Source organism: Xenopus laevis, chromosome 1L (assembly GCF_017654675.1).
Source record: "Xenopus laevis strain J_2021 chromosome 1L, Xenopus_laevis_v10.1, whole genome shotgun sequence".
Lineage (NCBI taxonomy): Eukaryota > Metazoa > Chordata > Amphibia > Anura > Pipidae > Xenopus > Xenopus laevis.
Window position 1 is genome coordinate 139,669,451 of NC_054371.1, and position 12,836 is coordinate 139,682,286.

Below are 12,836 nucleotides of genomic sequence, written 5' to 3' on the forward strand. Positions count from 1 at the left end.
TCTATTCACGTGGTTTTCTTAAACCCACCAATGCACTTTAGAACAACTACTGAGAGGACTCCGTTTGCAGAAAGCTATGAAACCTACATCTAGAAAGATTTGTCGTCAACTCCTAAAAGAAGCTGCTCTTGACTTGCACTTGACTGGAATGGCTTGTCTGAGTTTACAGAGGTAGTGTACAACAGGACTGCTGCTTTGTCCATTCAAGAGAAAGAATGGGCATAGACATTGGTCTTCTTTATTTGTCATATGTTTGAAAGCTTGTAACAAGTATAGGACTTGGTTTTTAGCCCAAACCTGAGAGAAAAGCAACTTGAAGTTTTGTAAATGTCCCATATGAGCTGGAAAGTCTGTAGAAGAGGTAAGGACTTTTCTTGACTGGCACACACATTATACAATTCTTTACTGACAATGAGTAGTGCCTATTTAAAGTGACCGGGAAACCCCAAAGTATTGGAACAGATCAGAATGCACCTTGAATAATTGCTTCAAAGCTGCCATTTTTTTTTATACAAAAAGATGTCATTGTAATGACATTTAGCCCCATATATTTAGTAATAGAGGGCTGTTGACAGACCTATGGAGGAATATGAATGTTAATGGCCAGTCAGCCATGGATCTTGCACACAACTGACTTATCCTTTTCGAGTAGAAGCTGCTCCTATAGGAATGCCATGTTTGGTGCCTGTAGTACAAGAGGCCATGCCTATTAATATTGTCTAGCCTTATATGACCTCCTAAAAGGCTTACAAGATAAATGTACTTTTACATAAAAAAATCTCTAAAAACTGTTATAAGTCGGTGACTTCTGAATCACTTGGAAAACAGCAATGAAATATTCAAAGAATTCAAATCTGATCTTTTTTTTTTTTTTACCACAAAAAGGGCTGTTTTACTGTATGCAGGAAGGGTCAAATCATTCATTGCTCCAAGCATAATTTCTTGCATACAGTCTGCCCCCCCCCCCCATGATCAGAGATTTAACAAGTGTTGTACAGGAAAAAAAGGAACAAAAAGAAAAGAAAAAAATAAGCAAACAAAAAGTCACTACTTTGTGTGTTGTGTTTTGTTTTATTTCAGTTTAAGGCTATGTCATTTTTAGTATTTTCTTTCAATGTTTCATATATGGATATTGTAAAAAAAAATTGAATCCTAATTATTATTGAAAATAAAGTTTCAGGCCTTTGATGAAAAAAAAATAAGTTGTTTTTGCATCCCTTCAATAACATTCAGCAGCACAATATGTAACATTGTGTTATAGTTGTGTTGCGTTACATATATAACTTTCAGCATGAGGTAGAAAGTAATATTCTAAGACCATTTGTAGTTGCTTTTAATGTTATTTAATGTTTTTTTTGTTCAGCAAATTTCCAGTGTGTAAATTCAGCAGCTATCTGGCTGATAGGGTCCTTGGCAACCCAGAAGTGGTTTTAAAGAGACGGGTATATGAATAGGAGAGAACCTAAATAGACAAATTACGTGTCTCCGTTGTTTGGGGGGTATAGTTTTCCTTTAAGGATGTATTTATATTCACTTAAGTGTCCCTTCTCTTGTATACTAGCAATCCCATCAGGCATTATGGCTCAGATTCTAAATTACATTATTGTAGCCTAGAGGTTGCTATGTCATGACGCTTCCCCACCACAGCGACCTAAAGTGGAGGTGGTGACCATATTAAAGCCGACCCGTCGTCTTATGAAATATTCAAAATTCTATTGTGTTTGTCAAGCAAAATAAACTTTACTCCTTTTTAGTCTTTTAATTACACGATCACATAATGTGGACCCTTGTTATTAAAAGGGTTGTTGACAATTGAGTTAACTTTTAGTATGATGTAGAGATGTTCTGAGACCATTTGCAATTGGTTTTCATTATTTGTGTTGCTAGGATCCAAATTTCCCTAGCAACCATACATTGATTTGAATGAAACTGGAATATGAATAGGAAAGGCCTGCATAGAAAGAAGAGTAATAAAAAAGTAGAAATAACAATACATTTATAGCCTTACAGAGCATTTGTTTTCAGTGTCCTTCCAAAACCTTGTTTATGTGCCATGTTTATGTGAACCTGATGCCCATGCAGGCAACACAATTAGAAAGGAAAGTTAGAGTAAGTGCCCCCCTCATGCCTTAGGTAGGTGAGATTTTTAAATTCATTTTATAACCAGTGTGAATGTTTTAATTAAAAAGAGAATTTAAGTTTCATGATTAATTTGAAAGGTGCATTTATTATACAGGTATGGGATTCATTATCCGGAAACCCATTATCCAGAAAGCTCCAAATTACAGAATGCCCATCTCCCAAATTTTTAAAAATTATTTCCTTTTTCTCTGTAATAATAAAACAGTACCTTGTACTTGATCTCAACTAAGATATAATTAATCCTTATTGGAAGCAAAACCAGCCTATTGGGTTTATTTAATGTTTACATGATTTTAAGGTATGAAGATCCAAATTATGGAAAGATCCCTTATCCCGAAAACCCTGTGTCCCGAGCACTCCGGGTTAACAGGTCCCATACCTTTACTGCTTTATATGTCTGGATGGCAGGTCCCCTTTAAATGGATAAGATCTTTGGGCAGATTTACTAAAGAGCGAAGTGGCTAACACTTTTTTGCCAGCGTTGCCACCCACAGGAACATTGCCAATTCACTAACAGGCGCAGGCGACAATTTACTAGCACATGGGATCCTCGCTAGTGGTCATTCACACTATCTTCACACTAATGCGATTTCCGTTCTGGCGAATGGACGTTACTCCACAAATTCACAAAAATGTGGATTTTACTAAACGTTAGCTCTTTCGTCAGAGTATTCGTAGCGTATTTGTGCCTGGCAAATTGGTGTGATTAGTGCGAAGCTGATGCTGCCGAAAATTTGCCCGGGAATCTGCCCCATAGAGTGGATGGTTATGGAACATTGACAGCCGAATGATTGAGTAATAGAAATATGCCAGTGCTGGCCAGCACTAGTTAATCGTCTGTGTTTGCTTCAGAAACACTACTATTGTTTATATAAATAAGCTGCTGTCTAGCAATGGGGGCAGCCATTCAAAGGAGAAAAGGCTCAGCTTACACAGCAGATAAGCTCTGTAGAACATAATGATGTTCTCTGTTATCTACTATTTAACCTGTGCTATAGGGTTTTTTCAGTTTCCTCCATTGCTCCACAGCAGCTTGTTTATATGAACTATAGTAGTGTTTCTGAAGCAAACGGATCAGTTTTACCAGTGCAGGGCAACATTATATTTTCATTACTTTAAAACCCTTTAATTTTCTGGTGTTACGGTTTCTTTAAATGCTGCATTGCAAAGAGAGAGCTTAAACCTAAAAACCAATAACCTTTAGAACCCTAAATTGTTGAAATAAGAATTTCACACCACCATACATTTAATCAAATCTAGTCATGTTATTAAAAAAATAGATATAACTACATATAAAACATGGGCTGTTCTTTGTGGATACAGTCCATCAGTATCTAAATGTATGTATATTCATGCATGTAATTATATGGCTTACCAAAATAATGTACACGTCGGCATCTCAAATGATCTAGTTTTGTGGTGTTTATTAGGACTATAGAATAAACGCCAATGCAGAGATGCCGAGATCGCTTAGATGTATCACAGATGTACAGATTAATTCTGTTCCTAGCCATACTAATTAAGGCAAGAATAAACTGTACATCTCTCACAGAACAAGAACACAAGTAAATTATATGATGCAGGTTAACGGGGGATAGCACAGATTTCATAGGGATGAGGCTGCAGTGTCATCTTAAAAACATATTTTGTGTTGACTTCTGTTACACCTTTTGGCAGTTCAATGTTGAATCTGCGAAGAAGAGTGGTGAAGAATATGAACAGCTCAAAGCGGGCCAGTTGTTCTCCCAAACATACCCTGTGTCCTGTACAGGAAGAGCAAGAAATCTCATTGTCATTTTGAAATTATGCTTTTTTTTTTAAAAAAAAACTTTTTTTTTTTTAAAGGTGTAGTTTTCTTACAGCAATTCTAATGAAAGTCTTATTTCTGTTATATTTTTGTGTGATAAGCTCTTGAAGCATTTTCATTTAATAGTGACCCTTCGATAGAAAGGGGTCTGTAATTTAGATTTAGGGACAAATGGTAATTTAATTCAATTTAAATTTGGCATAGTCCTGTTTATTGAATTGATACATTTATCAAAGCAGATCAGTGTTTCAGTTCATCAGCGCTTTAAATGGGTATAGCTCCTAGCTCAAGCCTACCAGATTAATTGATGACTGGCGTTGCATTAAAATTTAATGGTGGACTAGATTTAAAAAAATCTTTCATTCCAGTACTGAAAAGTTTGTATATTCTGTTTGCTTCATTACATACCTGCCACTTAAGGGGTTGATTTATTAAGTAATTTAATGATTTTAATGATTTAATGATTTTTTTTTTAAATTCCAGATCCTTCCTTTGCACGTGTGATATATAGTTGGGAGTAAAGTAATTGGCTTTGATGCTGAGCAGTAATGAGTAGTTGAACTGCTGAAATAAGTTGAACATATTCTGATGAATGGACCAAGGTATTAAGTTTGGTAAATGTGACAATTTTGGAAAAACTGTTCCTGACTGTCAAGAAAATATTCCTCCTGACAGTCAAGAAAGTGTTGATAGCTGGATACAGTATCATAGTGCTGGAAATACTCCATGATTCCCCAGTGTGATATTTGATAAATCTGCCATGAATGCTCATTTAAGGCGTAAGTTTGACAACTATAATAAATTGTCTTGGTGTTTTTGTAATAAACCTGGGTGTGTTTTTATGATTTTGTTTACAATAAACAGAAAAACAGATATTATGAATCCATTAACAGTATATCATTTAAAGGCGAGTATATGCAACAGTGGGTTGCGAGCACAAATTATTTTTGAAATCTATGATAATTTCAGGGGTGGAAATTGTGGGGATTCAGGGAGTGTCACCACTGCACTGGTCTCCAGCCGGGGAAGCCAAATCTCTTCAAATTTCCAGTAGTGTCTCTAGCAATAATGTAAGTTTACTCATAAATCAAAACAGCCCTCTCATCAGGTCTCCGGTCTTCAACACTATTTTATCCACATTGGTGTGTTTTTATAATAATCCTTATTATGACTGTTCAGGTTTGGGGATTCCTACAGGTAGGTTTATATATCTCAACCACTTGAGAGAGAGAAAAGAAAGAAATACTAACCTGCAGAGAATGGCAGAAATGCCTCATTCATACGAAAGTTTCCATTTTTGTCCAAAAAGTGGTTAGGGTTGAACTTGTAAGGGGTCTCCCACTGGTGCTGATCATGCAGTACAGAGTCCAGGTTTGGCAAAACCATTGTATTCTGAGATATTGAATTAAAATACAATTAATATTTAAATGATTTCCATTCTTCTGCCATATGCATATTTTACATTTCCTTACAGTGGTGTAAGTACTCCACACTAAGGCCCCTAGAAGAAATGGTTTTGTAGGCACCCAATACTCCCCACGACCCATACCAGCAATCCATTCTCCACCCTCCCACTTGCTGGTGTGCCTATGTAGTGTATTGTTGGACAGTGTATTGTAGTGATCTTGTTAGCCTCTATAATGATCACCTGTTCTGGTGGGGTTCTTATTGCCCCTTTGTGTACTTTCTATGTATATATATTTATATTTGTTAGATATAATCAGACTATAGGGTCCCCTGGGAAGGAAACAGTTTAGATACAATTAAAAATATTTGCTAATTCAGGACTAGCACCACAATGTACTTAAAGGAAATGAAAACCCTAATTAACTGTGCTGTAGACCAAGAAGGCACCACTATGTAAACGCAAATGATATTTGGGAGAAACAGTGAATATGGCTTTAGAAAGTTACCTGGGTCACTGCATTTTTTTTCTAAAAGGAACACTGGCCTGAGGGGAAACTTAGGGATTTATCTGACTGTGTATGTCAAAATATTGCCAGCCCACTCCCCCAATGAATTAGGGTTTTGAATTTGGGGGTTCTTGTCCTTTAACTCCATTAATATTTGGAGTATCTGGTAAGGTTGCAGTGGCAGTAGGCTTGGCCGCCCAAAGACCTTTGCCTGACCTGTTCCTTGGAAGAACTAGTGACAGTTCTTGAAAATGCTTCATATAATCAATTTGTACCTTAACACTACCACATACTGGGCCAGATTCAATTCAGTGAAAAAAGGTCAAAAAAATCTCATGGTTTATCGCAAGAAAAGTCATGGACAAGCTTCAATTCAAGGAGTAAAAACGTTTCTCCGAATTCAGTTCCAGTTTTATTCCCATAGACGTCAATAGAGTTTTTATGTGATAAACTGAAAGATTACTTTTTCTGAAATGAATTGAATCTCATCCGTGATAAACCTTTTTCTCACTGAATTGAATATGGCCCATTATATGATACACACATGGATCAATAAATACCAAAAGTATCTTTTATAGCATTTTGTTGTGTTAGATACATCCCTTACCTTCTCCAACTGATATCCATTGACTGTAGCTTTCCTTATACAACTTCTGGGAATTCCCACAGATGCAATGTTCCCATAACGCTGAACCTCATGGATGACTGCATTGGTGAATGGAAGTATTTTCTTGTCTTCATAATAAGCCAGCTGAGAACCATCAAGAACTGAATCCAACTCTTCTTGTACCTTCTCTATAGGGGGGACAATGTACATGCCTTTAGAATAAAATGCTCCAAGGCACAATATTACAAGCAAAACTATATAATGACTCAAAATGCTTGCCACTTATTGATTTTTTTTCTCCCTTGTGATATACTTGTGTAACCCTGTAAAATGGTTGCTGCTTTTTGTGTGCCATGTACTTACTTTGTATTTCAGGGAAAGCCACCATGTATAGCAAAGCCCACTGAAGAGTAATGGCTGTAGTCTCTGTGCCAGCTACAAACAGATCAGTCACCACATTTATCATGTTGGCTTCATCAAATGTGCTGTCTGGCTCGTGTTTGGTCTGCAAAAGATGAAAAAAAATTAACATTGTTCCATGTACCATTGCCTTAAAACGCTCTGACTGTCTAAGTTTACTTAGACCTAGACCAGTCTCTAAAGTTATTTACCCACAAACATTTGAACTTGCAGTTGCCAAGTAATACATAACAGGCCATTCCTGAAGTAATCTATAGTAATTAGCAACTAATGAGAAGTTTGTTGGTGATGGGTAAATGCTACCTGCTAATTGGTTGGACTAAGGATAAGGGTAGAACTACACAAGCGCTTTTAACTGCGATAGCATCTGTTCTGGCGCGCTGCGATGAATCCCAGGGGTCATGTCGGATGCACGAATCTAAGGTAAGTAACAGGAATATCTGACGTTGTCGCTGCGAGCATCAGACACGATTGTCGGATGCGAACGCTGCATGTTTCGTCTTCTTCTGACAGTTGTGTCATGTCGGATGCACGCAGCAGCAACGTCCTACATTCCTATTACTTACCACAGATTCGGCGCATCTGATGTGATGCCTGCAATTCATCTCAGTGTGTTGGAACAGTTGCTATTGCAGGTAAATTTGCTCGTGTAATTCTATCCTAAGGGCATTGTCTTGCTCTTCATTCAGTCTTTCCGCTGATTGATGACCACAATTGTTTTTATGTAGACTGATTTTTTTTATTAAAACAAAGGCAACCTAACTCCCTTCCACGAATTGAATTAATTTGATTTTTCTCTGGAAAAAGTCAAGCTAAAAAATGCTGCAACAAAATTGGGCATCAATTCATGACAGATCAAAAACTCTACTTTATCGAATTGCTGCTGCGAAAATTCGACTTTATCGGATTATCGGATGAGTACCCTTACTTTATCAGATTACCCAGCGCAGATCACAATGTCAAAAAACAACTTCAGGGACATCGTCCATTGACTTCTACATGACCTCGACAGCTTTGAGATGGTGCATTTTCGGATTTTTTAGCAGCTTTTGGGTATAAAAAAATATCTAAAAATTTGAGTTTTCCCCTTTCACCTTGACCAGATAAATTCGAGGTTAAATAAATTGGCCCCTAAAACTAAGGTTCTCACACACAAGGGGATACAGGTCCCGCATGATTGTATAAGTAACAAAGCTAGCTTTCTCAAGTTATATCTGCAGGTCACTGAGATATCAATGAGACAAGGCAAAAAAGATCCAGATGGCAAAGGACAAGCCATTGTATTTACTCTGACTGGTCATGCTATAACCCTCCCCCACTCATATCATTCAGATTTGTCTCAAAATGTGAATTATCAAATATGCAACCAATCTTGTTCAGTGACAAATATTAATAGAAGAAAAAGAAAATAATTGGAAAATAAGAAATAAATAATGAAGACTAATTGAAAAGTTGCTTAGAATTAGTCATTCTAAAACATACTAAAAGTTAACTTATAGGTGAACCACCCCTTTAAAGAAATGTTTCATGTACTGTAGATACTTACTTTGGCAATCTGTGCCAGGTAGTAATCAATAATATCTTGAGGTTCCTCGTTTGAGTCGTTTAATTCATGCAACTTTACTTCCTTCTTTATAAATGATGCCAGATAATCCATAGCAGCAAAGCAGCTATGATGTGGACCTGGTACATATTGCATCAGCCAAGGAAAAGCATCATACATCTAAAAAACAGACAATATTACTGCTGTGCTGTTGGATTACTTTCTGAAATAAACAGATGACAGACGTTAGCTTCATTTTTACATACCCTTCCCCAGGCTGTGCCCATGTTTGTAACCAAACAGTTGTTGCACCGAACCATTTCCTGGAATGTGGGATCTTCTATAGAGAAACGGTGCCCAAATACCACAGCAGAAATTACATTTGCCACTGCATGGACAATGAGATCCGAAGGGTTAACTGGCTCTCCTAAAGAGCAGAAGAGCAGTGTAATTAAGACATTTTAATAACTCTGTCTGTCTGTATCTGTCTCTTTGTTTATCTGATGTATTTAGTAAAAAAAAAAGTAAATAGTGAAAAAAAGGTAATGAAACTAATAAAACGGGGGGTACATTATTTTTACAATACAAATGTTTCTGTAGACAAATGACATTGCTAAGCATAGATTATACGTATATATAGAGAGAGAGAGAAAAATTTATACTGTATATTTCTATTTATACTTTATACTGTCATTTATAAAAGATATTAATTGCTATTAGATTAATTACTGCAGAGTTCTGTGACTGCTTGTCCTTCTGCTTTTATAAAGGTCACTGAACTCTGTGGTTATTTCTACTATTCTTACAATTTTTATCAGGCAGTACACTATCCATAATAAACTACAAGCCTTAGTTCATGGACTCATTACACTCAGACTTTTGCCATGTGCTCTTGTGCGGTACCACTCAACTCTTGTTGCTTTTTTTGTACAATTGACACAAGTTATCAGGGAAGAAAGGGTTATTCTACATGTTTCTCCCAATGGGGACTCTACCCAAGAGACTGCACTAAAATGCTGAACTTAGACAAGATGCTGCATGTTTACTGTTTAATGCAGTCTTGGCGCAGTTCTTACCCCTATACATAAAGATTTCATACTAATACATCATTTATTTCATACCAGCAGTTAATATTGTAACACCTGAAATATACCTAAATACAATAAAATATAATTCCTTATTGAGCCTACTAAAGATCTATTTTTTTTTAAAATAAATACATATTTTCCTTTTCACTGTGAATGCTGACCGTTTTTGGCTGCTAAGGACTTCACCAGACACTGAGCCTCTTCTTGGATCCTGGATTCCAGTCCACGTTTCCCAAGTCCCAGGTTCCTTAAAGTCATCATTCCAAATCGCCTTTGCTGTTTCCAGGTGTGGCCATTAGTAGATACAATACCTGTGTTGCAATAAGGTGTAAGCAAAATAAATAATCACAAAATGCTGAATCAAATTGCATTCCTGTAACTCCTTCAGGTCAAATAAGTGTTAAATGCATTCAATCAATTATCACTTTTGAAAATTCAGCACCATTTTTAAAAAGCATGACATTTGTATTTGAAAATAGTTGTTGTTTTTCTGGTGGGACATTTGGAGAGAGTAATGATACCCTTTGCATTTAAAGGGGACCTGTCACAAAACAAATTATTCAAAATCCTATTTTATCATGTTAGTCAAACAAAATAAACTTTAATTACACTGTATAAATCATTTTAATCTCATTTCCATCAGTCTGGGAATTAATAATTATAGCAAGCAGGCAGCAGCCATTTTGTGGACATTGTTATTAAGGCAAGCCTTGCATCATCTCAGAATCTTGTTTGTGCAATAGAATGGGGGACCCGATGTCTATCCCCATGCCCTGGTTACACAATTAAATGGTGAAGAGAACGGGGGGAATGTGGGAAGAGCTGTGATATCTAGGAAGTGCTGAATGGAAAGTGAAAGTTATTGCCCTCCCACCTCTATGCCTAAGACATAGAGGAGGGGCAGGCAATATTTGATTGACAGCTGAGATTTTTAAATGAGTTTACAACAGCTATGAATGCTTTAATAAAAACAAAGAATTTGGATTTCATGTTTAATTTGAAAAGGACTTTTGTTATCCAGCTTTTATGTGACGGGTCCACTAGCTGTTTGGGGTAAAATGCAGCATTTAATTAGCCCTCAATTGCAGCCCATAATTCCCATTATTATCAACATGAGATGTTTCTCTTCGGACATGATAGTACCTTAAATGCTAGCCAGCACCATGATTATTTATATCAATATATGATAATAAAGCCTGTTTCATGTGTACTACAGTACAAATCTATCATTTCAACAGTCTTTTTAATAAGAAAATGATCAGTGTTGGTTCTCAGCCTTTAGGTACTAAATATCCACGGTTACCTCTTTCATTTGTGAGAGCCTGTAAAAAGCTGTCAACTGGGCGTCCTGAGAGCTCCTCAGAGTGGGAGATGAGGCCATTCCTTACAGATTTGCACCCGCTCAGCACTACAAGAGGGGTGTGGCCCAGCCATAAAGTGTAGATATCCCCATATGATTTAGCCATCTAGAAATAAAAAAAGATTCAGTTTTAAAAGGTTTGCAACTTCAAATATGTATGGCAAACTGTATCCATGTATATACAGTAAATGATAGCAGAAATGGCACAGAAATGACACAGTATCTGGAATATCCCAATTTTTCAGTAAACAGCATTTCTTTTAATAATGTTAATCTGTGCTGGAAGTTATGTAACCTGTTGGCTTGCTAGGCAAATTACTTGCCTGTGGCTTTATAAGATTCCATTATTCTTATTGACAGTCTGAGGTCAGAGCAGGCGCAATATGTCAGTTTAAGAAATGAGCTGAAGGGCAGGCTATCAGGCAACAGGCTTTACACCCATGCCACCTACTTTACTTATGTTTGCTTTACTCCAGTGTGCACAGTAGGTCAATGGACAGTGTATTGAATGTACTTAATTTTTTTTTTAATTTGGTTCGGAAAGTGAATAGGGGCAGCTATTTGTCACCCCTTGGAAAGTGCTGCTGAAATAAGGGTCTCACCTTTCCTCATGGCTATAAACAGCACTGTATCTACCAACTCAATGGTCAACAGACCAAATAAACAAAAACAAAGCAAATACATACAAGATGTGTCCAGGTATATTACAGAGGAATTTAAAAGCTGCATTTCCTTGTAGCACTAGGATCTTGAGTTTGGTCCCAACCTGAGCACAATCAACAAGCAGGTTGTATGTTTTAACCAAGTCTTCTTGAGTTTCCTCTGTGTACTCCGGTTTCCTTCCCCACTCCAAAATCACACAGACAAGTTATTTGGTATATAACTAAATTGACCATTGTATGTGAATGTGACCTTAGATTGTAAGTTCCATTGGGGCAGGGGCTGATGTAAATAATGAACAATATCTGCAAAGCTCTGTGTTGGTGCTATATGAATAACAGATTATAAATAATTTATATCTGTAACACATAGAGTAAATAAAAAACAATTCTAAATGGTACATTTTATCCCTTTTTGTTTCGAATAATAACTCACCATCTATAAATCCAGATTAAATGTTTTATCCTTCTTAAATAAAGGTGGTCATACACTGGCTGACCTTTTGATGGATACTGGACAACTGGATATATAGTGAATAAAGTACCATGACCATGGCCTTCTAATATTATCATATTTTGCAACAGGGGGTACTTTATTTATTATAATACACTAATTTCAGCGAGTCATGTAACAGAAATCACTGAGCTCTGATCATAACCAATGACATCACTAAGCACTGTTTATAAGGATAACATTTACAGGATATTCATGGCTTTTGTGTTATATATATATATATATATAAATATATATATATATATATATATATATATATATATATATATATATATATATATATACAGTATATATACACACACATATTGGCCTGTTTGTTCAGGCTGAGTGACTGAACAATCATTACTGCAGAAGATGAAGATGAGCTTCAGTTCTTTATTAGTTGCTTTTCTGCCAATACACAATGCCCTCAATACACCAACAAATAAGCCAAAGTGCCTCGCCAAATCTGGGCATTTATGGCATCCTAATGTTGCTATTGGTAAGAGAGAGAGCTGAAACATGCCCTAAAGATACTCACTTTTCGGAGTGTCTCTGGATGCAGTTTGAACCGCAGGGCCCATAGGTTTCCTATGAGGGGCAGAGGATTAGGCCCAGGGGGAAGGCTCCTCGCTGCCCATTTCATCTTTATGTACTTAATAGCAACAACACAGACCAGAAATGCCAGGAGGAGCTGCTGAATACTCCATGTCTCCTGTGTAAAAGACATATTAAACATAGAATAAGATTCCAGTACAGTTTAAGGAATCTAAAGTTTCAGCATTCCTGCTTTGTCCTTCGCTC

General features: G+C 36.7%; 2 protein-coding genes across 2 annotated transcripts in view; one reads left to right on the plus strand and one right to left on the minus strand.

The window, feature by feature from the left end:
- cbwd1.1.L (COBW domain containing 1, gene 1 L homeolog) overlaps positions 1–1,202 on the plus strand; it is a 9,925-nt gene extending 8,723 nt beyond the window's left edge. Inside the window, exon 3 of the mRNA XM_018258606.2 lies at positions 1–1,202. This exon is cut by the window's left edge and continues 305 nt beyond it. The gene's annotated coding sequence lies outside the window, so the exon portion shown is untranslated.
- A 2,185-nt stretch (positions 1,203–3,387) lies between these two features.
- cyp2j2.L (cytochrome P450 family 2 subfamily J member 2 L homeolog) lies at positions 3,388–12,836 on the minus strand. Its single transcript, NM_001127832.1, is given in 9 exon segments — positions 3,388–3,905; positions 5,200–5,341; positions 6,470–6,657; positions 6,833–6,974; positions 8,436–8,612; positions 8,699–8,859; positions 9,682–9,831; positions 10,824–10,986; positions 12,574–12,836. Coding segments are annotated over 8 exon segments (1,302 nt in total). The 5' UTR covers positions 12,574–12,836; the 3' UTR covers positions 3,388–3,726.